Source organism: Symphodus melops (genome assembly GCF_947650265.1).
Source record: "Symphodus melops genome assembly, chromosome: 12".
Taxonomy (NCBI): Eukaryota; Metazoa; Chordata; class Actinopteri; order Labriformes; family Labridae; genus Symphodus; species Symphodus melops.
This window is the reverse complement of record NC_136702.1, coordinates 7,343,912-7,370,923: the sequence shown is the minus strand read 5'-3', so window position 1 is coordinate 7,370,923 and position 27,012 is coordinate 7,343,912. Positions and strand designations below refer to the sequence as shown.

The following is a 27,012-nucleotide window of genomic DNA, read 5'->3' as shown; positions in this document are numbered from 1 at the left end:
AACTTTTTTATACACCATTCAAAGGCTGATGTGAAACCTCTAATTAAAAGAGAAGAAATTGACTTTGTTGGTTGTAATTTGACTTATCACAGCATCTGTATCTTTCAATGTTTAGAATGATCAGCTCGAGTATTTTGTGTTACACAATAAGTGGCGGACAAAAACAACTCTGTAAAGATAGACAACTATAAATTTAAATGTTTGACCACATGCGTAAACTGGTTTGGTTATAAAAAATGATATATCATTTAATCGGTTATCAAAGGGAAGATCAATGTGCAAATTTCAGGAAGTGATTAAGAAATAAGGAAATGTGTTCCCACTTCCTATCCCATCATATTAGAGAAGTGGGCTTTATTGCCTCTGTCACGGAAAGGTCACTAGGTTATCCAACAATTTCTCTCCACCTTTTTAATTTAATGTGAGGATGCATAAACGGAAATATAAAACATCTTGGATAATGCTCTATTTACAGTCTATGGTAATGCTGCATTATTTTTGGTTACAATAAGCTTACTCATCTGAAAGTGTCTGAGTCACAGAAATGATAGACCATGACACGTTATTTTACTATGCAAGAGGGCTTTCTTATTGTTTTATTTACTGCAGGGATTTTGAGGCAGATGTGTACTTTATGATTAGGCTCTATCAGACTACATGCCTTAAGGATTTAGTAAATTAAATGTTTAATTAGGCATTTGTTGTTGTTGTTGTTGTTTTCAGCTAGAATACTCTACTCATGCTGGGTGTCCATGCATTCATGTCCAAATGATGAGAAAAATATAGATGAGCAAACTCTTGTTCAAATGAAAACACAACCCCTCTCTACACAAGTCGAAGTCAGTGTCAGCGTGTTTGTGCCTGTGAATGTAGGCGTGCGTGCGTGCGTGCGTGCGTGTGTGTGTGTGTGTGTGTGTGTGTGTGCGCGCGCGTGTGTGCAGCACTGGTAGGCTCAGGGCTGGGAGGATTTCGGGTTAAATATTCAAAATGGCGGACGGAGGAGCAGCGAGTCAAGATGAGAGTTCAGGACCAGGTAATGATTACAGCATTTTACATATTCATACTCATATTCAAACTGTGTCGCTCACAATGTATGATTAACGGGACGCAGGTGAAACGCAGACTGGCGGACAGGTGAACATGATCTCGGTCGCTGTGTTTGGTTTTACACACAGCTTAGCCGACTGTAATTTGACGGAGAATTACATAGAAACATGCCTCCTTCCCCCCTCCTCCTCTTTGTGTGATTAGACGACTGTACGCCGCTACATATTCATACCTCTGTCGACAAATACGATTTAGCATATTTTATTACTAATCGCCGACGTGACTCCGGTGCTCAGATGACATATTTTAGATGTGTCGATATAACGCAGTTTGATTAGAAATGAAGATGCTAGGAAGCTAGCTGGGTTAGCTCGGCTGCTAACGCTTGGCTTTGTGTTGATGCACTCACACAGACATACACACACACACATACACACACAGTGTGTTGAAGCGTTTGAAAGAGGTTTGCATATTCATTTTTTTTGGCTAGTCGAGGCAGAGGCTTGTGCTTGTTTCTTTCCCGAGTGAGTTTGGGGTGAATACATTAAAAAATGAGCGGACATGGCTTTAAGTAAAACGCGTTTTCAACGGTTTGGTTTTTTTTAACGGTCTGTGTGATTTTATAGCGTTTTCCCCCCTCAGTCTTTTGTGCTCGGTGCAGCCTGTTGTGTTATTCATGCGGGCCTGCTTCAACCACAGTGTTCAGCATATTCCAGTAACCGAGGCTCAACAATAACTCAACATAAAAACAAAATAAAGACCCGAGATGCGTTCACTTAGCCCATTAAATGTAAAAAAAAAAAAACATTTTAGACGCTTGTCTATCGAGTGGCTAAATGTCTGTTACCTTTTTTAAATCTAACTTTAGTTGGCTTTTCCAGCAGCTTGTTTTTTGTAACGCAAATCCGTTTAAATTCAGTAAATAAAGTGTTGGAGATTATGTTTGTGGTGATGTGTTCAAGGTGTTTCTCCAGCTGAAGTTTTGAGCCGAGCACTTTTCCAATACGTCCCTTTGAGCCCTTAAATTCGTGATACAACTTTTGTTTGCTACTTTAATGATAAGGTGGTGGCAACTTTTACGTCCTGCTCTTTTGTTGTTAAAGGAGTATTAGCTGTGTCTTTATGCGCCGAACACAAAGATTGTACCTGTGTGCCCCCCCTCCCCTCGGGCACAGGGAGGGGTGTTGGGGCCCCACTTCCGGAAAGGCCACAATAATAACAGGCAGGACATTCTTACTATTCACTCCACCGGTTTCATGGCCGGGCAAGACCCAGCATGATGGCACCTTGTCTTTCCCCCTTAAAGTAAATCCCATTTAGCTTGTGTAAAATATATCAAGATGCATATTTTTGCACTAATAGCCTAATGTATTATGTTCTGTAATGCAAGAATCTTTATTTATTTAACAGCTAAAGAAGTTATCCGAGACCCTATACCAGCAACTTTTAAAGACAAGTTAGATGAAAAAAGCTGCATTGTTGATAATCTTTTACATTTCGGTTATGGTTTCATTGCGTTGGTAATATTTTAAGAATAAAAAGTAAAATAAACCTTTTCTGACTTCTTAAATGTTTTCTTGTGTTGAGTGTCTTGGCACCTTCGTGATGGTTAACTGAAAATCTTCAAAAAAGAAAATCAAGTAGTTTGAGTGTGTACACGAGACCCACCTGTCCCCCACTGACCTGCCTTCAAACTGCGTCAGGTCTGAGCATGGCTACCTTTGTATTCAGACGGTACATCATAAACGTATATGTAGTCATGCCAGAGCACACCAGGATTACGCTCAGGGACTTTTCCCTCCAGGGTTAGGAAATGCAGTTTGCGTAATTCATACACCTTTATTTTTGAGTGTCTCAGGATCCGATAGATCGATAGTGTCATGCAAGAGGGACGTTAAAAATGCCCAGTTATCATTTTTTAAGATGGAAGCACACACCTTCCAACAGTGCCAGGACTGAGGAAAAGGTGTACCATTCTTAAGCAGAGAACGCAGCACTTAACACCTGTTTTACAACACCTCAGATCGCAGCGTTAGTGCGCCCGAAGTCACCTTGTTCTTTCTTTGGGTAACGCATTCAACATTTTTTGCCATTTACTGACATGGCATTGATCAGTTAAGGACTTGACTAATTATTAACTAAGAGAATCAACTTATTAATCACCATTGTAAATTATTTGGAGTCTTAGAAGTAGTAGTCCATACATATGGCTTGTTTTTCATGTTGGTGATAAAATATTTACCTGATGTTACAAGTTACAGCATGATTTTTGAATAAAATGTCCTTCTTGTGTTTCTTTGCTTGTTTTTCCTTTTTAGATAATGACATTCACATCCGTGTCTCGGGCTCTACTTTTGATTTCCTCGGTATTTATGATCGCATTACGCTGAAATTGCATCATAGCAGCATTTTAACAATCGCTCATGGGAAAAATCCCACCACATTACAGAGTTAGACCTCTTTGTTTATGTTGCTTTTACAAAAAAAAGTCAACTGAAAAGACGTCGTAGTCCCTGTGTATGAGAATTTGTGGGAAAAGTAAGCCAGGTGATGTAGTAAGTGTGCATCCTTTTTAAAAAACGATGTGATGTGAGATAAGACAGTCCAAGCTAATGTTTGTTTAGTTGAATTCTGTTCGATTATATCCTCGCTGGAATTTGGCTTGCCTACCTAAAAAAAATTGAAGGTATTAAACTAGGCAACTTAAAGAACATACGACGAGTACTTCTGTCGCCCTCACACTTAGGCTACTTTTCTCATTTAATTAGTTTTACAGTTCCACCCTCATTCCAGCCTTGTAGTTCCATCATGAATATTCATGGGTGTAAACACAGTTGTTATGAATAATGCAACATTCACAGTAATACATTCAGGACATGCCATCTCAAAGCACTGCAAGGGCCTCCATGAAGGCTCCAGTCAGACGAGCCTTTTTAAAATGTGGAGGTGGAAAATCAGAACTAATCAGCGCTGTGTGGTGTGCTCTAAACAGATAAATACTTGTTTCTAGGGATCTGCTGCGTGACTAAACAATGCAAAGCCAAAAAGGCCGCATAAAGAAAGAAGGCTGAAGCAGACATTTTACTAAAGATCTGTCCCTTCCTGTTAATAAAAGTGTATTACAAAGATATTCAGGTCAAAGGGAGGGATATCATCTGTTATTGAAATGCCTTTAAGTATTAACAAAGATTTAACTTACAGGTAAAGTCGACATGTTGAAGCCATGATAGGTGGTTGATCCACAAGTTTTGAAATGACGAGACATAATTGGTGTGTTTGTCACTGGGAGCTCTGAATGACTTCCTCTTTTATAATCGGTAGTAAACATTTGCCAGAATCGACTGTAAGGTATTGATGTGAAAACAGAGACGTGTATTAGAAAGAAAAATGTTCCTCCAAAAGCAGTCGAGCAACATGTTGTTTTGGAGGCAAAGAAGAAAAAAAACACATTTTCACATTTTTCAGTTTGTTTGTTAACTTTAACAGTGTGGCGTAAAGAAACCAGACAGCTCATCAGTAAAACATTCAACGTTTTAGTGAACATGCACATAAGTTCTGTTGCACATAATAAAAACAATCTGTTATATATGTTTTCAATGAACATACAAAAACACCTCATTAAGCAGTTTGACGTTTTAATTTACATGTAATAAACAAAAAAAGCTGCAGCCTGTCTGCTTCATAAACGGCTTTTAACGCTGTCCATAACAAATAAATACATTTGATTGATTGATTGAAATCTTTGTTTCCCCCTTGTGCGAGCTCTTTTTAATCTCTAAGTACACATTCAGGAATTTATTTAATGATCAGTTGATCGCTTAAAAGTAAAGAAAATAGACTCCACATGGATAACCTGCACTTATTGCTTATAGCAGCTTCCTCGCTGGTGGACTCAACGTTCAGTACTCCTTCTCGCCACCCCCCTGGAAACTTCACTGTGCTTTAGTTAGATTGAGTTTCACACTTAGCCTATAGACAGTTAGCTAATGACCACCCAAGAGATCTCCACAACGGCAGCTCGGAGCGGTGTGAGCCTCATTACTGCTCATCAGGTTACACTGCATTCTCTATTTAGTTCATTTTGGTGGTTTGACTTTTTACTACTTGTTTTGTCTTTTGTTGTCAGACGGCGATGGTTCAATGCTTAAATTAAAATCTGCTTTCATTTTTGTGGAATGTGATTTAAAACTGAAGGTTTGTTTTGCGTATTATTTCCCTCAAAATGGAAAGATTATCCGTCCCGTCTGTCATAAAGCGTGTTTTGTGTTCTGAATGCTCCACCATTAGAGAAAGTGGTCGCGATGCATTCTGTGTTCATGATGGAGGGTATAGATAGCGGGGCAGAATGTGGACGTGCTAATTAAGTTTTTGCTCCGTCTCGTGTTGAATCTCTGCGCTCACATTAACGACTCTGCAGTATTCAGCCAGCCTTTTCCATAACACAGCGCTAATGAGACACCTATTTAAAATTCTCTTCGCAGTGTTTTTTTGTCTAATGCATTGTTCCGCAGCAGAGTTTTGCAAAGCCATTCATCCAAGTAACTGTACATATGTTAAAGTGCGCCGCTGATAACTGCCTTGAAACCTAACAGGAAAACAACGTGCGTCTGCCTTTTTCACATTTGCCACGTTTAATTGTTGAAAAGGTCAGATGACAGATTTCTTAGTGACATCTTTAGATCTCATGGTGGCTCCATGCTTTACTGCCCCCCTCTTCAGATCATTTAATGTGTTCAAAAATACTTTCACGAGGCAGAGACTTTGATGCCAGCTTCATCCAGGGGCAGTCGTGGATTTTTAATGTTAAGCCCCTTCCTCTAGAGACCCCGACACAACGGTGCATTCCAGTGTAGTCTCTCAGATTCACTGGACACCTGGTCAGAAACGCAAACAAAGCTGCTTCCTTTCGGCATCCGCTCTTTGAGCGCGCCAGAACCACATCAGAAAAAAAGCTTCGAAATGAAATACTAATGGAATGTAAAGCTAATCTAAATATGCTAATCCCTAAACACTTCATAAACATAGACAGCAACAGCCCGCCACCCACTCTCTGTACTCCATCGCTGAGGAATGCTTTAGCCACAGGGGGTCCCGCAGTAATGACGGGCTTCTGGTGGATTAATGTGGAGTTATTTATTTCCGATTGAGCGAGTCCCCCTCCCTCTCAGCCCCCCCCCTCTTCTTCTTTTTTTTAAAAGCAGTTAATCCAGGTCCCCATGACTCCTGGAGAAACTCCGAATGAGCAGTCTTCGACGTTCTATTAATGCAGTCCGCCTTGCTTACATGCCCAGACCACCGCTGACAGGCCTCACACTGCATTCTGGGATATCTTCAGCCCTTTACCTGCTCTTAGCTAATTACTTTTTTAGCCGTGCACTGACACAATAATTGGTCTTGTGCTACTGCCTCCCGTCTCTCTGCTGCGCCAAGTGCTAGTTTGAGAGCACTCCCCCCCCAACCCCCCTCCAACTTGTCTGTGTCGTCCTTATTCCCCTGTTTTTTTATCGTCCTCCAAAAGCCATCCAATTAATATGCTAATGAGCTGATAAATATTTATAGGAGTTTAAATTATGCAGAAAGCTTTCAGAGCCCGGTGTGAAATGCGTCGCTCGCAGGACTTCAAAGCCGTGCATTGCTAACGAGGCAGGGGCAGATTTGCATACGGCTTTAATCAGCTGAATACTGATTACGCTTCATTATAGAGTTGCAGGGAGGGGAGCCGAGTTAGAGGAGGCCGCCAGCTGCACTTGTCGTTTGTTTCATTCCAGCAAGAGAGGGAGAGGTCGAACTTTTTCAGAAGTACAGACAGTCTTGGCGAGAGGGGGAGAGAGAGAGAGAGAGAGAGCGAGCTATAAGACAAGAAAAGAGAGTAGGGAGAAAGAGAAGGAGAGCTGTTTGCTTAAACCCTGTTGGCTCTCCGAGTGTGCGTTCCCCAGTGTTGCTCAGTGAACCGTGCGCCGGACAGTGCCGCTGTGTGTCTCTGTGTGTGTGTGTAGCTCTGCTTGTATTGAACTCTGCTCACTGCTAACCAGTGGAGAGTGAAGAGAGGGAGGAGGAAGAGGAGTGCCGCTCACCCTGTCTGAGGGGGGTTTGCCCGGCAGAGGCAGGTTTCTCTATGATAGGCTCTGCAGCCATGCTGGAAAACACAGGTGGAGCAGGAGCGGGTGAGTTTGGAATGAAGCTGAGCGAACATCGCTTGACACCCTCGTTGGTGACGTTTGCATTGAAATGAGTTTAATTGCATTCATGAGACAACAGTTTGAAAGTCTTACTTCCTGTTGCTGTGAAGATAGTTGGTTGTTTTGTTGTTCTCTGCTCGTGGACCAGATGTAATTGCAGAACATCTGTCAATCATTCAGGTGACAAAAGTGCGAACACTCCTCGTTCTCATCATCGGTGTGACAGGGTTGTTAATGTGTGTGCCGACAGCCGGTGTGAGTTTGTCTCACTGTGTGTCTCTGTCTGGCTCTTCCAGATGCTAAAGTGAATAATCAGTCAGAAACTACTAAATGTGCAATGGAAAGTGGTGACGGGAACACCGGTGAGTGACCTCCAGCTCTTCTTTCATATTCTCGATTTGTTTCATCACCGGAATGAAATCAAGATGTGCCGAGTTTTTTGTTGTCGTTGTTGTTTTACATTCAACAGGTTTCTGATTTTAAAAAGCAAACCTAAAGCTCCCTACAGTAGTGTCCACCTTTTTTTTTTTCTTCCTGTAACTAGCTTGTTTGGATCAAAAAAAAAAAAAAGCATGGCAGGTTTCCAAAATCTTTGCGAGCAGTCCTTTTTGTCAAATGAAGTGTTTACCTCACGGAGCAGTTGCCCTCACTTGTGCGAATTGGATATCACAGTAATGTGCTCTGTACCGGTGCATCAGTGACTCTGTGACACTAATAATCAAACCTCGGCGTAAACCTTGGAGATTGGATGCTCCCCTTTGTGTAATGATGAACTGAGTAAATATTAACGTCTCGTCTGTAAGTCTACAATGTTAATATTTAATTCTCTGATGATTCACCAGCCTGCATATAATCACATTCAAGCCGCCGTGTAAAAACAGTCACAATTAAAAACCTGTTTTTGAGCAGCTGACTTAGTGTTCCTTAAGTGTCCTTCTACAGGTTGACTTGGCCTGCTCGTGTTGAGCTTATTTTTTTGTTTCACCGACACAAAAGTGCACGGTCTTGCTCCTCTGACGTTTCATGATCTGTTTTTCTGTCTTCAGGAATCCATATCAATGGATTGGACTTTCAGAGGCAGACGGTGCCAACCACAAGTGCAATCACTAATGCACACGCACAAGCCCTCCTCCAACAGGTAACACAAACCCACCCCACACCTTTTGCAGTGTTGATCCTCTTCCACACACGTTAGTGTCGTTATACAGCTTGAGTTCTGCGTAACAATACAGAGGTAAAGTTAAAAACAAAGTATTCTCATCTGCACTCACAGAGAGAGAGAGAGAGTTCATTTAAATGAGCCAGGCTTGTCGCCTGGCAACACGGCAGATTAATCAACCCTGTATGCTAATTAGCTGCTCTGCGGTTGCTCGGAAACAGATGGCGGAGAATATGCAAATCTATGCAGAATTTACATGCACTGCATAACAGTTATTTTAATTAGCATCTCGACTCTCTCCTCCCTTTCCATTCACTCTCCTTCCCTCTGAAGGCTGCAGCAACGATTTTAAAAAGCCACTCTCTCCTTTCTCTTTTCAACTCCTGTTCCCCCCCCCCACCCCAAGACCAAAGGCTACTTTTTCAGAGGGCAACCAAGGAAGCACCAAGTGTTGTTGTTTTATTGGTTTTGTGCTCATTTTTGTCAGACTGTTACTTTTTTGTCTCCAAATTAGGGATCCTTGTCTTTTTTTTTCTTCTTTTTTTTCTAGCGTTTACTTGCAGCATATTATCCCACCTGAAATGATTTGAACAGGCCTGTCTTATGTTGTGAACTTGCCAAACATTACCAGTAGGAAGATGTCATCTAAGTCCCCATCCCCCCCTCCCCCCCCCCCCCTCTCTGCTTCACCTCCACTAGTCTAAGTCGGAAGACTCGAGCGCTCTTCCGACCTCCGTCCAACAGAGCGTTTTGCCTCAAACCCAGCTAATGTTGGCGGGAGGACAGATTGCTGGAGTAAGTGGCCTGTTGCGTCATTGCTTTGAATGAAACCCTAATCACAGCCACGCATCAACACGATGAACGCGCTGGCTGAAAGATTAGAGGGTGAAATGATCGCTTGCCTTGATTCTTTGGCTAAAACAGTCTGGTGTCTCTTCTGCCCGTCTGCCTGCTCCATCATGGTGGTCGTCAAGCTATGTCCACATTCTCCCACAGCAGCACAATGGAGGGATATTCATGGACATACTCTTGACGGGTCTGTGCGCTCATTTTGAGGCCGACCACGTGACACATTTCATATATTCATCATCCATATGTTCCCTCAGAGCATTCTGTCGCCCAGAGGAGCGGCTGGGTTGCCGCCGCCGTCGCCGTGCTGCGCTGAATGTTTACTGTGCATGTGGACCTGAGTTTGAACGTGACATTAACATGCTCATTTGCACTTGTGTCCGGTGCTCAGCTGCATGACTCTTCTCTCCATTTGCCTCTTTGACCTCATTTTAGTGTTGCCACGATAACAACAGTTCCAATACTGCTTTGATACCAATGCGAACATTTTTTGATTGAGTTCAAAATTCAAGCAAAGCGATACTTTAACTCTGACGTATTCAGCACTGTCATGAATCAGCTTGAATACCTCCTGTATGAGTTTGTTCAAACAAATGGAGAACATGAAATAAAAGAGTAAAGAGACCTGCAAAACTGGAGCAGCCGTTACAACAGCACCAGTATTGAATAATGCAGTTCTTGTTCTCTATGAGGACACATTCATGTCAACGTGACGAGACACTTGATAGTATTCAAAGTTTCCACTGGTATCGAAGCCTCACCAATCAAATATCATGACAACACTAACACTATTTATTTTGATGATGTAACTAGAGCTGGGCGATGCAACGATGAGCTCCTATAGTTCTGTACAGCTACTCCCTCTCCAAAGAAAATCTCCTCACCGGTCAGGGAGAGGTTTGGTTTTGCTTGACAAACCTTTTACGAGCCACGGTAAAGTTTGTCTGAAGTCTGTGACAACTGATTTTTTTCCAGCATTTCAAGCAGATACACGCATCCGTCAGAGAGATGTGTGCTATGCGGGGAGTTTCGCAAAACGGGAGCAAAAACCCCCCCGCGTACATCAGAGGATCAAACGCAACATCACCCAGCTCTATGTGTAACAGAAGAAATTCCTCAAAGCTGTTGTGATTGTGTCGCTGTCCCCTGAAAATCTAACTGACCTGCTGACACCACTGTGTTACTCTCTCTCTCTCTCTCTCTCTCTCTCTCTCTCTCTCTCTCTCTCTCTCTCTCTCTCTCTCTCCCTCTCCCTCTCCCTCTCCCTCGCTCTCGCTCTCGCTCTCGCTCTCTCTCTCTCTCTCTCTCTCTCTCTCTCTCTCTCTCCCCTCCTGACTCTAGTTGACGCTGACCCCAGCTCATCAGCAGCTGTTGCTCCAGCAGGCCCAGGCTCAGCTCCTGGCTGCGGCTGTGCATTCAGCCAGCCAGCAGAACAGCACCACCGGGGCCAGCATCTCAGCCTCAGCAGCCACACCCATTACTCAGCTGCCCCTGTCACAGCCCATCCAAATCGCCTCGGTAAGACACACCGATCCGTACATCAGGGTTTCTGCAGAAGTGTAGGCACTTCCTGTGAGTAAACACGCAGCCCTTACAGGGTTTGAATAAAACTCACTGTTGAATTCATCACACAATATATAGTTGTAATTTTTACACATATTGAATTCCAGAGTTCACAAAACAGTATGGGATTATTTTATATATCAGTTCAACCTGATTTAAGGAGAAATAAACAGAAGACAAAAGATCAATCAGCTTAGTCTTTCCAATATTTTTTTTTGTTTACTCTGCTGCTGTTTACATCTTTATAAACATGTTTGTGTTACATGTTGTGTAATTCTTGTGGTAAAAAAACAAACATTTGTATTGAAACAAAACTATTAGATGATTTAAAAATAAATAAATATATATATATATAAACATCTTTAATTGGATGAAAATAATGGTCTTTAATAACTCAAAGATTATTTAGGAGTACGAGGTTCAACAGAAAGCTTTCACAGACCGAACTGTGCTGAACTACAGATTTTCATCTTTGCCTGAAGTAGAAGTAAATGATGTAATAATAATATCAGAAAATAAATGATATAAGTAACATAAATAAGTCAGTATTTAGTTTTCTGCTTGTGAGAACATAATACTTTGAGCTGGAATGGCACTGTGGTAAAAGGTGGAATCTTTGAGTTCCTGGTTCAGCTGCTGTGGAGATGTAATTGAGTCTGACTTGAATTAAAAGCTCCTGTGTTCTCTGTGGGATCATTGTCAAATCTTGGGTTTCCTTTTTTCACAGCAGCTCCAGCAGCAGAATCTCAGCCTGCCTCAGTTCGTTCTGCTGCAGCCCGGCCACCCGATCGCCACGCCGCTTCAGTCCACTCAGTTCATCATCTCACCGTCACCCCAGGCCCAACAGAGTAAACTGAACACATGCAATTTGTGATTTGAATGAGATTTATATTCTGAATATTTGAACATCTCATTCTTCCTTTTCTTAACTCAAACTTAAGTCTGTCCATTTGTAGGCATATTGCAAGCCCAGAGTCTTCTAGCTCAACTACCTCAAAGCCAAGCTAACCTCCTGCCGACTCAACCAAGCATTACCCTTGCACCTCAGGTTGGTCACGATACAAGGAGCTCTTTTCTGCCAGAACATACTCGAGGCTTTATAAATAACATCTCAGAGCCAACACTTATACTTTATATACACTGCTTTGTCCTTCATTAACCACCAATCCTGTTAAATATTTTTGTTCTGTTTAGCCTGCGACTCCAACCCGCACCACATCAGCCACATCCATTCAGTCTTTGCCCCACAGTCAGACACCACCAAAACGGCTGGACACCCCCACTCTGGAGGAGCCCAGCGATCTGGAGGAACTGGAACAGTTCGCAAAGACCTTCAAACAGAGGCGCATCAAACTGGGCTTCACACAGGCATGTACACTGACTGGTTGATTACTCTCCGTTTACTCAGATTCCTAGTGCATGGGGAATAAATGCCTGACATGTAAGTCAAACAAGTTGTGATGTGTCTTGACTTTTTCTTGGTTCCCCTCTCTGTCACCAGGGAGACGTTGGCCTGGCCATGGGGAAGCTTTATGGAAACGACTTCAGCCAAACTACCATCTCTCGCTTTGAGGCCTTGAACCTGAGCTTTAAGAACATGTGTAAACTCAAGCCACTGCTGGAGAAGTGGCTCAACGATGCAGGTTTGTCCCTGAGCCCCCCCTGTTTGAGCTACATTGTAGCACATGGCATGATGGGAGAACTCTTTGAGCGCTGCATGTTTTGATCAGACGGCATTGTAGGCTGTGTACTTTTTTTTATTTTTTTTTGTGCGTCGTCTTTACCTCCCTTCTCCTCTTTGTGTCGGTGCTGTTTGTGCAGAGAACCTGACATCTGACCAGGCCCTGTCCAGCCCCAGTGCGCTGGGCTCCCCAGGCATGGGCATAGAGGGGATCAACCGCAGACGGAAGAAGAGGACCAGTATCGAGACCAACATCCGAGTGGCCTTAGAAAAGAGCTTTCTGGAGGTTAGAAACTTATGTATCTGAAGTTGAAAGTACTTTTCTATGCAGGGATGTAAACGATGAGCTTGCCTTAAGATGTATATAGAATAAAATACATCTTCATGCTAAAAATGTTGCCTGACCTGATAATAAATTGTATCTAGAAAAAGAAAAGTAGTCTCTTAAGTGCTCACAGGGAATCTCTGGCTCTTTTGTCCTCTTCAAGCAGAACCAAAAACCTACCTCTGAAGAGATCACCATGATCGCCGACCAGCTCAATATGGAGAAGGAGGTGATCAGGGTCTGGTTCTGCAATCGCCGGCAGAAAGAGAAGAGGATCAACCCCCCCAGTAGCGGCAACAGCGGAGGAGGCACCCCCATCAAAACCATTTTTACCCCCAGTAGCCCTTTGGTAAGGGTGCATGCACTTGTTGATTCTCTATTATATTCCTTAAATTAAAAAAAAAACAACAACAACTCCATCAGCACCCCGACAAAACTGTATGTCAGTCTTCAGTGTGACTTTGGATTATGTTGATTGTAAGAGGCTCATTCAGTGCTCTCTTTTATTCCATCTCCCAGGTGGCCAGCACAGCAAGTCTTGTTAGCAGTCCAACTATTAACACACCCACCACTCTGACTGTAAACCCAGTGATGCCTCTCACCAGCACCAGTGTCTCCAATTTATCTTTCACAGGTGTGTATGTGTTTATCTCAAAGAAATTTTTCATCCCATCATTTATAATCATAGAGTCCAGGCTTATTTTGTTTGTGTTTTTTTTCCTCTTAACTCTTCTCTACAGGCACAACAATCGGAGCCACAAACACAGCATCTGTCATCTCCACAGCACCCATGGTTACCACGTCAATTAGCTCCCCATCTTTAAGCCCGTCGCCAACGGCTATCCAGTCCACACAGACCACAGAGAGCAAAGTTGGCACTCAGGCGCACACTATAGTCACCCAGGCCCCAACGTCTTTAGCCACCACCTTCGGCACAGGTCAGGTGATGGTGGCAGCTCCAGGGATGTCTGCGCTGCAGGGCGCTACCCAGTTACAGACCAGTGCTAGCTTTGCTGCTATGGCTGCTGCTGCAGGGCTAAACCCAGGACTGATGGCCTCCTCCCAGTTCAACCCAGGGTCAGTACAGGTCATGTGCAAACAAGGCCTCAAAGATTATTCCTGATGCATTCTTCTTTGTTACTCAATGATGTCCTGATCATAAATGATGTGTGTGTGTGTTCAGGGGGGCCTTGCTCAGTCTGGGTCCTGGTGGCCTTGGCAGTGCACTGAGTCCTGCCCTCATGAGCAACAACACCCTGGCTACCATTCAAGGTATGTGAAAATGTTAAGACATATCTTGAGAACTTTTTTGTATAGTTGTCAAACTTATCTAAGAAAACAGAATTGATCGAATTTACAGGTGGTATGGCGTTGAAGGGATGACGTGGAAGTTCACGTTACTGGGTCAATTTGTATTGAATGTCTTTGCTGACACTCGATTGGGTTGTTTATCGCCAGAGATTTAGAGGAGACACAACTGTGAAAGTGAGGAAGATGTAAAAACACACACAAAAAAGAGTTTTTTTAACGATTGTTAATATTTATTTGTAGAGCAGGTTTTATGTCCTTATCCACTAAAAATGCTCTCTGTCTTTATTCATCGACCTCTCTCTCCTCAGCGGCTCTGGCATCGGGCGGCACAATCCCCATCACCTCTCTGGATGGAGGTAACCTGCTGTTCGCCAACACCTCTGCCGGTAACACCCCCAACCTGGTGACCACGCCGCTCTTCCTGAACCCCCAGAACCTGTCGCTGCTCACCAGCAACCCTGTCAGCCTGGTGTCAGCCGGGGCGGGGGGACTGCAGGTCACCGCAGACGGTCATCACCAAGCCACCACGGCGGCTGTCCCTGTGCAAGCATCGACCATTACCACTGCCTCCAAGGCTCAGTGAAGCAGGCAGGGCCGCGTCGTGAATGAACGCCCTGTTCTTTACGTCGAGCACTACTCCTTTCTCACCTTGTAGGGAGCAGGGACGCTCTGCCCTTCACTAACACCACACATTCTTTCCAGTGTATCTATCATTATTTAATCCTTTCTGCTGCCACCAAAAAGAAAACAGCCTCAAATGAGGTTGGGGTTGACTTTGTTTTTTTTGTTTTTTTTTAAGTTTTGTTTCCTTTTAATTTCGGATTCTTGGATGTTTTTTTTTCGTTTTTTTTTCGACAAACAGTAGCCAGATGGACTCTGTTGTCAGCCTGCCCTTTTCTCACGAACCTTGACAAGTGTCCAGGAAGGAAAAATGTCCTCGGCACCATCGAGCTGTTCACATTTTGTATATATATATCCTACTATTTCCAGGTCAGAGTTTTCTCTGAAACTCTTCTAACCAAAAAACTTTAGGATTTTACTTTTTTTAATCATTCAAACTTAACTGATTTTACTACTAATCTAAAAATACTCATCATCACTAATGGGGGTTTGTGTGTCACCCCATCTTTTTTTTTCTTTTTGTTTTTTTTGGAGGGTTTATTTTTGGACAGGCCTTGACGTAAATCATATCAAAGTTATATTGTCGTAACCTCTTTTCTTTATCTTTGCTGTCTATATTTTTTGACATTTTTCAGAACTTTGTAAGTCTAATATTAAGTTAAGAGTTAACTATCAATTTTTAATCGTGGTTATAAGGCTTTAAAAACAAGTAATAAGTGGCCGATATAAAGGTTATCATTGCTTTAAGACTGTGAGGGACAAGAGGTGTCCCTCACAGTCTCTTTCTGGAAACACTGACTTTTACATTTTGCTGCGGTGGCGAAGTAGCCGACCAGCTTTTGTAAAACGGCTGTCTGGATGCGGATCATTGACACTGTTAGTAAATGACTGAAAACATTACATTAAGAGCTTTAAAAAGTGCTGCAGACATGCAGTCCTGTTTCTGATCGAAGGTGATTCGTCTTGGATGGTGGTCCTTTTGGAAAACTGTATAATATGTTTGGAGTCCGAGGTAGAAACTAGAAGCCTGCATGTATTGTCTGCAGCTCAGGCAGATACTGAGAGTTCAGTAACTGCATGATCCACGAGGCTGTGCAGCTGACTCGTCTGTTTATGGGACAACTAGTCAGCCGTCATGGTCTTCATACCAAATGTATGGTGGCTTTTTGGCTAGGTGGGGTATCGTATCGTGTTTTTGTTTCCTTTTTTAATAGTTGTACCGTCGTATCTACTTGTGCACAGTATCTGTACCAAAAAACTGGATTTATGAGCTGCAGTCTGCCTGTTTTGGGAGGAATGAAATTCTGTCTTTCTTTTTTCCGTCTGCAGTCATCTGACTGGCGTACGTACTTTAAGATATACCAAAAATATTTGTTAAGATAATTGCTGTGTGTAGCTTAGTCTCGTCAACATATTTATGAGTACAGAAACTCTCTTCATTGTCAACAGAATATGAAAATGCAATATTTTGATGATAATTTTCCAAAGATGACCTTTTTTTTATTATTATTATTTGAGAATGCGTCTCATAGCTCAACGTTTGAATTGGCAACACAACTGACCAAAAAGAGAGGGGTTTGTCAAATGGGACATGAAAAAGTCGTTCCTTTTTACTCTTTAAATTTGGTTTCGGGGCCTCGCCCCTTAAGCGTGATCCTGGTTTTTCCTTTGGCCATTTAATGGCTGCTTTTTTTTTTTTCTTCTTTTTTTTTTAAACTTCAAGACTTGGTAGCAGTTTATTTTGGCTTCTCTGAAGCGTAGTGGAAAGCTTCTGTTTTTTGGTTTTGTACTAAAATTCAGCCATAAAACAACAGCTTGAACCAAAGTGGTTTTCCTCAGTAGTAGATGTGTTCAAAGACTCCACACTGCTGATCATTTTATTTCCACTTCTCCCACTTTCGGTCAACTCCTGATATTCCTGATTTGGTGCGGCTGGATATTAAGGATCACAGAAACTTAGCTTTAACAACCTGCTGCCGATGCTCCTCATGGAATTGAGCTGTTGAGAGGCCTGCATGCTTTCCTATAGCTTTATGACTACATCCTGTGGAAACCAGGGGGTGTGGTTTTAGACCCTACTGTGTGGAGGGTTCACATATGTAAATGCATAGATGTGATCATCAGATAACATACTCCACCTCTTCTCTGCACCGCCATTTTTAAACCAGCATGTTAAACAAAGAAGAAGAAAAATCCTGCTCCTTAAATCTGTCTGTGGACTCGTTATGAAATCTGCCAAATAATCTTCGCTAACAGAGTCGGGCCGAGTTCATGTGCTTCACGTCCAGCTCAACCCCACATGAAGCCGCATCATTCTGCTGCTTGAAGATAACAGTTCCAACACTGACACTGTATGCAGTGAAATGAGTCCACGTTCTCCTCTTGTGTTTCTTCTTTTCTGTTGTCGAATAATTTTGACTGAATATACCTCAGCAGCACTTAAACATAAGGTTCACCTTTTAGACATTTCTGTGTATAGAACAGTGTAGAATGTATAAGGACCGTCTGGCTCGCCATTCAAAGTTTATACTGAAGAACCATACATAGGAACCATCCAGAAAAAGGACAAACTACTACTGCTATTTTCTAGTACTACTATTTATGGGGTTTTTCCAGGTTAGGATATTATTTTGAAATCCTTCTTGCCAAAGTAAAAGCCTTTCTCTTTGCAGCCAGGCGGGTGTCTGTCTGCTCATGTTGCTGGTTTCCCTGCCTGTGAGGCCACGCTGGGCCGATTCCAGTGCTGTTTGTAGTTCCTTAAGAGTCCAACACGTCGGCACCATAGGATGTTACTGAAATATTTATCTGAGGAAAGACTTAAGAATTAGAGAACGGATCTTTTCTTAACTCTATACATATAAATATATATATATAAACACTTGTAAGATATTCATATTTTATATTTGAACCAGTATGTTATCAAGACTGAATGTAGTGTTTATCATGAATACTCAAAAAAAAACAACTCCCCTAAATCTTCCTTTTTTTATTATTGCAAAAGAGCAATTTTTGTTTGAGAATTTTCAAAGACCAAAAAACAAGAGATGACACACGAGACCACGCCTTGAAGGATCGTGAGTCGCTGACACCTGTGAGTTTTTTTTTTTTTTTTTTTAAACAGGAGGGCCTTGTTCTGCTGACTCTGCGATATCTTATCTTAATCTTGTCCTAGAGTTTTTTTTTGTTTTGTTTTTTGTGGTGGGTTGAGTTGTTGTGGACTTGATTTGTTGTGCTGTCTTTAACAATCAATTGTTTTTTTGTTGTTTTTTTTACATTACTTTATGCCTTTAATTGTTTTGTATAGTGTGAGAGGGCAAGATCACTGGCTTTCCTAGTTTGACAAAGAAAATTAACATTATCATTTATGCCTTATTGTTACGTAGAAGACATGCGCATTGTAGCATTGTTGTTTGTTTGTTTGTTTGTTTGTTTGTTTGTGAGAGAGAGAGAGAGGAGGGCGGGGGAGCTCCAGCGTTGAGCTCACCTGGTCCATTGTTAATGAAACTTACAATGTTCTTTCGGGCATTTCCGAGCGTGTTTATGTTGCTATCTATGTTCTGTAGGTGTGACTCAGACAGGCAGAGGCGACCTGTGAGAAAAGCTTTACTAATAATTCCAGCAGGTTTGTGTGTGCGAGTGTGAGTGTCTACAAAAGAGAGACGAGGGCGAGCAGTCTGCAAACCATTATGGTGCATTTTGATTTCCATCTTCCGGACGATGTTTGTGTTTTAAGAAAGAGAAGAAGAAGAAGAAGAAAAAAAGACATGATCAGACTTCTTTTGAATCCAGACAGGGGTCTCTACTGATTTACTACAGTTTGAAAGCATGCCAGTTCATATTGAGTAAAACGACAGTGATTTGATTTTAATCCTCTGAACTTATAAACCATAAACTCACAATCTCCTTTATCACTGGCTTTTGCTTTGGCACTGTATTGTCATATCGCGACCTTGAAAGTTTGAGATTTTGTGGCTCGGCTCTACATCAAGTTGTAGAAAGTTGACCCACCACACTGGTTTGCCGTTTGTTTTTGAAGTCTGTGACAAAGGAAGTTTGGAGCACCAGTAAGGCAAAATGGAGCTGTTGTATACCTCATTTCTAACTCAAGACTGAGTAAAAACCTGCTTTAATCTACTTAAGAAAGAAAAACATGAAAAAAAAAAAAATCACAAAAAAAGCTGAAAATACACAAACTAGTGTCGATGGAGAAGCCCGCTCACGCCTGTGCTTCGTGAAGGGTTGTTCAGAAAGCCACCACAAGGTGGAGACATAATGCATACCACTACTTCTGAATGTCTGCTGTTTTTCTGTCACTGTTCAGGTTTTTTTTTTTATCCATGCAGCCAATGATGTTTTTCAGCATTGGATGGAAATGATTTGTTGTAACTTAATTTTTCTTCAATGTGTTAAATCTTTTCACTGTCAGATAAAAATGACTCTTTGTGATATAAATAGCGTTCCCCTCTTTGTTTGAACACTTCTTTAAGTTGGACAATCCTGTTGATTTGTTTATTCTCACTCTGACCAGGTGCTGGTATGTAAATGTCTCCCCTCTTGTTGCTGTGCTTGAACACAACCCCGCTCTCGCTCTCCTGTGGTACCAACATTAACCAAAGACTTCTAACTTGATTGTATATGAACGACACCGTCTCCCCTCTCCTGTCCCCGCCTCACTGCTCAGCATCAAATCCCGGGCCTCGCACGCTCTCACCCTCAAGTCGTCTCTTAAAACTTTTTATTGCATGCGAATGTGTAAACCTGAAATGGGGGGGGAGGGGGGGGGACACACCCCGGCGATCTGTCGGTGCTGCGGTTTCAGTGCCTGTGGGTGGGGACCTGAGAGGGGAGGGGAGGGGTTTGAAACAAGGCTGAGCGGGCTGCTCTGACACACACAAACTGACCTAGTGGTAGCTGGGTGATGTTTGTTAATACACACTGAGGGTAAATCCTGTGCACACTGTACCTGCTCAGGACTCTGTATGTTTGTCTGTCTTGATGCTGTTGCTAGGATGTCCCCCCCCCTGCTCTTTTTCTCTCTTTTACTTTAAAGACTGTGGTGAAAACGCTGCTCCTGCCTCTCACAATGTCTTTCCTCCTCCTCTACATCTTTACACTGTTAAGTCCTACAACGTGACTCTGTTGTCAGGACGACACATCCTGCTAAAACTCTCCGCTGTGTCCTCCCTCCTCATCTTCTTCCCTCGTCTTCTCCTCTTTCCGCCATTGTCTCTTCACTACAGACTCTGATCAGCTGTGACACTATGCATCATGGTCCGTCTCTCTGTATGGACTGTGTCCCTTTGGCTTAGACCTCTGGCCGACGGGCTTCAGTGACACTTTGTTTAAATGCTTTACTCCAGGTGAGGTTCAGTAGGACCTCACGAGCGCTAACCCAAAGCAAAAATCCAAATATTTAACTTTTGACAAATGCAGATACCAAAGATATCTCTCTGTCCTGTATGTCTCTCTCTCTGTTCCTCTCTTCCTCTCACCCTGCAGCATGTGTATTAAGAGACAAACCCAGCACTGGCTTTAGTCCTAGCCTCAGTAATTCCAAAGCTTAGATGTATATTTTGGTATATTTCTGAAAAACTTACGCGAAAAAGCGTCTGTTTCTCGTTTGTTTGTTGTTATCTCTTTTTTCTGTCACAGCATGGAACTAATTGCAGAACTGTCTTACTCTTGGTAGGTTAAAGATATAGTATTTTTGTATGTTTTTGGGGTGTGTTCATGTGTGTGATTATCAGTTCACAGCCCAAGTGACCATGGCTTTCAACATGAGAATTAAATAAGCGGGAAAAATAGGAAAAAAAAAAGAAACTGTCAAACCATGTACATATTATGTCAGTGTATCTCAAGAAATGCATTCTGTACACATTTACTACTCCATGTTGTGGAAACTTGGGCTCATCTAAAGGAATGTGTCCTTTTTTTTTATTTCTCTCTTTTTCAATTTCTGCAGTCTGAAAAATAAAAAAAATAGTCTTACCAGGACTTTATTGTAAAGGGTTCTGTTTTTCATAATGGACAACAACACTGAGGGACACTGATCTGACTACAAAATAAAAACATAAAAAACAAAAAAAAAATAGCCTCCAGTTATGGCGGCATGGAACTGAAAGATTGTGTAGGAGTTCTAAGTATGTGAATCAGGATACATAGTCGAGTTTGATGCATTTGTCTGCTGTATTTTTTGTTTGTTTTGTTTTTATACACATATAAAGATAATCTTTTACTGTTGATGTACAGTTTTCTTTTGTTGTAAACATCATTAAACCATTTTCCAAGTGTTTTGACATTTGGTTTCTTCTTTTAATGACCTGGTTACACAATGAACCAAAACAGTATGATAATCGTGGGCGGTTTGGTGAGGAGAGGAAGTGACTTGCCCACCCTTTGTACCAGAGTTCTCCCAAAGCTAATAGAACATCAAAACACACAATGCTCTGTGAATGAAAGGAGCCTGGTCCAACCTTTAACTTCACAACAGGACCCCAGCTCCCTAAATGTACTATTTCCCTCTGTCGCCCCCTGGTGGTTGAACAAACAACCCAACTCAAATGAATCTGCAGAGTTCCTTTGCACCTTTAAGAAAAAAGCTGTAGACCCTGTAAACACCTACGCACCTAATCGTATTGATGATGATTTTGATGAAGACTAATATTGTTTGGGATAGTTTTGATGCTGACTGATGACCGTCACATGATGGGTCTGTGCTGACATCAGTAAATTCACCTGTCACATATTCTATCATTATCCATTTCATCCACCTCACAGTAATTCAGTACCAAGATAAATCCTCAACTTTGCACAATACTTTTAAAAAAGAGCAGAGACTGTGATAGAAGCTGACAAGAGTTGGTCTAATCTTTATCAAATGTCTTTTTTTGTACATTTATTTTATTAATACATAAAAACAGTGACAAATGTTTACAGATATTCAGTCTATAATAGCATAACAAAGAAAATGCATCTATTGACATGGATTTGAAAACCTGGAGCCAGTTCAATGACATTAGCATGATTAGCAGCGCTGCCTTTGTGTCACATGGAGGCTCTCAGTGCAGAGGCAGAGGTGGAGCTGAGTCTTGAGTGGTCAGAGACTCATTGGGGTCAGTATCTCTTTGCTCATCTCGGGTTGGCTGTAGAGGGCAGAGTCAAAGGTCAGGCTTTGCATTGATCGGACCAGAAGTTATCCAATAACAAGTAACCAATGAGTCTGCACATTGTTTTTTTGTTTTTTTTCGTCCCAGTGATAGATCCCTGACAATGTTACTTGAGTAAACCCTTTGAAAACTTTTTGGAATTATATCTTGTAAAAAAGTAATAAAAAGCAAAAGTAATGTGCAGGAGTGTAGTTTATTTGAGGCCACACAATGTTAAAAATATGAAAGCATCTCATATTTTTGCTACTTAGTTTTTAACTTTTTTTTTTTTTCAAACAATACCCTATAACTGTTATAAATATTTATTTTGTTTTACATGTTGACTGTGAGTGAGTAAATTGTCTTACCTTGGGTTTCTTTTTCTTTGCTGCTCTTTTCTAGAGATAAAAAAATATAATCACGATTGACTGTGTAGGTCTCAAAAGAGTCAAGAAGATGATCTTCAAGACTTACCTTTCTCTTCGAGGGTTCCAGCACCTGGTAGGGATCAGCATCTCTTGCTGTGTTGAGCTCCTAGAGGAGGAAGAACAAATCATCAATTTTCTCTCAGCAGAGTCGAGAAAAATAATCATGAAGTTACATTATAAGAGAGTTTTCCTCACCTGGTAAATGCGTCCATTCTCCTCCTTTGTAGAGCATGAGACACAAACACACAAAAGGGAAATTAGCTTTGAATGCACATTTTACAAAGACATTATTATTATGGGGAATCACTGTGAAATACAAAGATAAAACATGCACACTTACAGCAGGTTCAACAGCAGGTTCAACAGCAGGCGGGAGGAAACAAAACTACAGAGGGAGAGAGAGAAAAACATTTGTCAATGTCTTTTTTTGAATAAATAAAGATATAGATCTTTAAATTAGAGCTGGTTCATATTTTCATCAGAGATGTTTCGCCCTGCTCTGTGAGGTTAGAGGTTTGGTTGCTTTATATGTCTCACATTATTTAAAATGAAATATATTTAAGTTCTGGACTGTTCTGGACTGAATCTATGTTCTACTATAATCGTGTTGCTCTCTGCCAGTCAAGTAAATTTTGATGATCTTCCTGTGCTGTAACTTACCTTTTCTCTGAAGAAGAAAGCTGTAACGATGAGGCAGTAAACCATCAGGATCCCGTCCATGATGTAGCAGAAGGCGGGGCCATAGAAGAAACTGTCTGCAGGATAAACAACAGATGAATATAAAACTTTGGGTTAAGTCTAAAGGCAGATAAATACTGTTCTTATACATATATATTATGTACATGTCTATATATATATATATATATAAGAAATATATATAAGAAAATGAAATACTTTTACTACCTTGTGATGACACATGACAAATACAATATTTCGGATTAAGAATCATTGATCATTAACCTTTTTAAGCCACTTCAATTATTCTCAAGTTATCTATGAAATATGTTATTTGTTTTATAAACCGTTTCATTAAAATGAAGAAAATAAGGTTTTAAGGACTAGTTTATGAAGCTTAAACAAACAGTTTTATGCATTTTTTAAAATAATTTTCCTGTTTTTTCTAACTGCTACCCCATGATATATAAAAATAGGTCTATAAATATAATTGTATAATCTGATTTTCCCCTGCTGTCGTGAAAATATGTCCTATTATATATCATAGTAACAGCGACATTAATTTCAGTACAAGTAAACCCTCAGTGTGTGTTTGTGTATAAATCTGTGACACCTTACACAGGATGTCCATTTAGCAACTCAGGGTGGAAAAAGCAACAGATAGTGAGGCACATGATACAATTGAGAAACACTGTTGAAACAGGAAATAAAAAAAAGTATACTTATTTTTGCTTCTGATCTTAAAGTGTGTTCCTGTGAGTGTGAGGGGGCTCTATTGTGGTAAGACTTGTTGATCTCGTCGTGTGGTTGGAACAGAAGTCAAGTGTTGTGAGAATGCAGCCAGTGGTGAAGCTTCATTGAACCTATCACTTCCTCTTAAAAAAACGTCATCATGTCAGGTTGCGTAAAGATGGAAAATTTACTGCTCTTGGGTTATTGATATAATTCAAAAAGGACAAAAGTGAAGAAAGTGACGCTGGATAAGAAGGTCGCAAAAGATCTGAATTGAGATTTGCTCCACTGCAACTGCACTACACTGCAGCTTTTAATCACTGTGTTTGAATGTTTCTAGTTCAAATGGAACTTCATGTTTCCTTTTGTATGCAAAACCAAGAAAACCCTTTAGAGAATTGTCAGACGTTTTGTTTATTAAGCTCAAAAGATTTATCAACAGACACTACACTCTGTGGTGAGAGCAACACAATTCCCACATTATTAATGGTTGCACTATCTCATAATAATTAATTAAAATAGCCTATACTTCATTCCTTTTACCAGAATTAAGTCTGTGTTTCTTTACAGCCATATGATCAATGGAATAACGAGTATTTCATTCTTTAAAACATAATCTGGCTTCTTAGTTTGCCTTTGATATCAGATGTATGTGGTTTCTTTTTAGCACACATTACAAAAGGAAATTGGATTGCACTCTTAAATCCACTAAATATGACACCACGTCAGCTGCAGACTATGTCGCATAAGGCAACAGCGGCATGTTAAGGGGCATGATATAACATATTTAATAAGCAGCTTTATAGAGGGATTTGTTTCCTTTTTTGCATACTTTCCCCCTTATTTCCAATCATTGAGCTAAACTGATTTTTCCTTCCTTTTAAATTTGTTGTTCTAACCCTACCCTAATATACTTACATTGTATATTATCCTCTCCGTAGGGGCTTTTCTATATATTCTCAATACGTGATGCTAATCTCATTCTATAGTACCAGGTGGGTGGATGCGACAAAAATGGGGGGGGGGGGGGGGGGGGGTATACATCTCAGGAACGCAATGCATCTCAAACACAGTGGGGGTGCCGTTGGAAAGCTTGTGTCCAAAAACGTTTTCAATCTTAAACTTCCATAATATGTAAGAGTCTGTTTTAAATTTTGCAGATCTTATGAATGATAATTATAATATCTAAAATCAATTAAAAGACTGTCCATTTTATTTTACTTTAACTTTTTTTTATTTTAGATGTGTTGCCAGTGGTTCAAGTTACCAAACTTTTTTAAAGCAGTAAAATCTGTTTAATGTGCATTAGGATATGTTCATGTACACACGCTCACTGATCAGTATTTGCTGATTCAGCATTGTTAATTTAAATTCAAATTCATTTCAAATATTTCAATATTTCGTAACATATTCACAGCAAGAAAAAAATTAAGTCTATAACGTAAATAAAAAAGTATAACGACTGTGTTTTTGTGACGAAGGAGATTTAAAGATTTTTTTTTCTGAAGTTGCAAATTAAACTTAACTGACATAAATGCCGGGACCTTCATGTGTGTTCTCACAACTGCATCTTATCTTCTTACTAACTCCTCTGGTTAACCCTCAGGGATCGAAATGTTTCTATTTTTGATGGCATTGCTTTAAATTATCATCCCACATTTGAATTTATTGAAAACCCCAAAAATGATTGTAACACACAACAATTGTAACAAACAATATGACAAATGACAAAACCACGGTGTCTGCAGCATGTTCAAATAAACAGAAATAAACATGATGTTAGTATCTGTATAATAACATGTTTGCATTCTCAATAATCAGTCGGTGTGTTCATGCATGAATTTAAGTTTCCACTGCCATCTATTTTGAATTATCTGAATGGAAAATCATTCTCAGGTCTTCATTTCCTTTATATGAATCAATACTCAAAATGGCTCTACTTTTTCCATAAGCAATTCTTCTACCTCCTGTCACTTTCACTCTTTTGCAATACAGACAATCCCAAAGGTTAAACCAAAACGTAAAACTTCTCATGGATTTAATTCCTCAAAATTAAAAGAAGAGGAAGTAGAAGAAAAAAAAGTTTACATTTCTAAAGAGTTTGGGGTGCTGCATGCTGTCGAACTGTCACAAAATACTTGAGACATATTTTAGGAAATAAATACAAAACCAGTTCAGTTTTTATAAAAAAATTTCCCATCACATATCTCTTAACACTGTCTTCTCCCATCACAACCAGATGTTAAATCTGTCTCAGATCAGTTATGCAAATATTTCAGCCCTTCATAGCATTTTTTGCTTAACTCGCAGTTTATTCTGTATTTGCATCACTAACCTTCACTCATGACTCTCCCGCCTCGATTCTTTTCTGTGTTTTTCTGAAGTACACAGTTCTCTCTTTCTTCTCTTGCTCTCCTCCCTGGCTGTTTCTTGAAGCCTCACTCTGATCAGAGGAAGTGGATGAACTGACTGCGAGCCGGTGGCCCAAAAAGTTGCTTGCATCGTTCAACCTTCAACCCGCCCCATTCAAAAAACTGTCAGCATTTTCCCTTCAGGTATTTTAGTATCATAGATGAGCCCCTCTCCCTTTGATAGTCTTCTGAATAATATAACCAACAGAATGACTCACCTTTGCTTGGATATACAGTAAAAGGGCCAAAAACAGGTACCTGCTTTTTGTTTACTTTTCTTTTTCAACCGTCTCTATCTTAAGCTCAACTTAATGTCTCTTGATTGTTATTTTTGTTCAAACTGTAAAGTAATGCATTTCCAAGCTCAGGTCCAGGCCCCTCTGGAGGCGAAGGCTGTGCACAGAGCTCTGTCAGGTTTGAGGTTGCCTAATTAGACTTGCACATAATAGTAAAAATCATGAAACACTGACTGGAAAGATTATTCATAGGTCTGATGGTGGGAAGACGTTTGCAGGCATCTTCTGATGGGACTCTATAAAAGCAATTACAATTGATGTTTATTTAGAATTTTTGTTTGTTGGGGGTTAGCTTTTCAAATAGTGTGTGTGTGTGTGTGTGTTGTTTAGCATCACATGATGTGCAGTGTCAGCGGTGTTGCCGGCAGTATAGTGCACCGTTGTGGCTAAGTTGGAAGACACAGTTTTGGGCCAACCAGTAAATGTACATTCCAACCCTCAGCGACAGTCATTGTGCATTTGATCAAAGCTTTGTAACTTTGTTCATTTTAGTGAACTCATAACACAGATTATATTTATTTATTATTATATTATAGACCAAATAATGGTCCTGTACTTGGACAGTGGAAGATAATTACAAAAAGTACAAT

General features: G+C 40.8%; 2 protein-coding genes across 14 annotated transcripts; one reads left to right on the top strand and one right to left on the bottom strand.

Moving 5' to 3' along the window:
- The first annotated feature begins 862 nt into the window (after nt 1–862).
- Nucleotides 863–21,031, top strand: pou2f1b (POU class 2 homeobox 1b). 13 transcript variants are annotated; one of them, XM_079357695.1, is made up of 15 exons: nt 863–1,033; nt 7,523–7,588; nt 8,273–8,364; nt 9,085–9,180; nt 10,576–10,752; nt 11,528–11,645; nt 11,739–11,845; nt 11,992–12,165; nt 12,299–12,440; nt 12,610–12,764; nt 12,967–13,152; nt 13,323–13,437; nt 13,544–13,880; nt 13,987–14,075; nt 14,423–21,031. In XM_079357695.1, exons 1-15 carry the CDS (start codon nt 988–990, stop codon nt 14,695–14,697), a joined length of 2,175 nt encoding a protein of 724 aa, XP_079213821.1. In that variant the 5' UTR covers nt 863–987; the 3' UTR covers nt 14,698–21,031. The 13 variants fall into 13 exon arrangements, with proteins under 13 accessions (XP_079213821.1, XP_079213831.1, XP_079213829.1 ...); XM_079357705.1 differs by having other exon boundaries at nt 11,525–11,645; nt 11,754–11,845; nt 12,619–12,764; XM_079357703.1 differs by having other exon boundaries at nt 11,525–11,645; nt 11,754–11,845.
- On the bottom strand, nt 20,679–26,273 carry LOC306832767 (T-cell surface glycoprotein CD3 zeta chain-like). Its single transcript, XM_079357709.1, has 7 exons — nt 26,051–26,273; nt 22,969–23,063; nt 22,649–22,693; nt 22,504–22,527; nt 22,355–22,414; nt 22,249–22,278; nt 20,679–21,877 (listed from the first exon to the last, which is right to left on the bottom strand). The coding sequence occupies exons 1-7, from the start codon at nt 26,058–26,060 to the stop codon at nt 21,794–21,796; spliced, it is 348 nt and encodes a 115-aa protein (XP_079213835.1). The 5' UTR covers nt 26,061–26,273; the 3' UTR covers nt 20,679–21,793.
- Between the last annotated feature and the right edge of the window lie 739 nt (nt 26,274–27,012).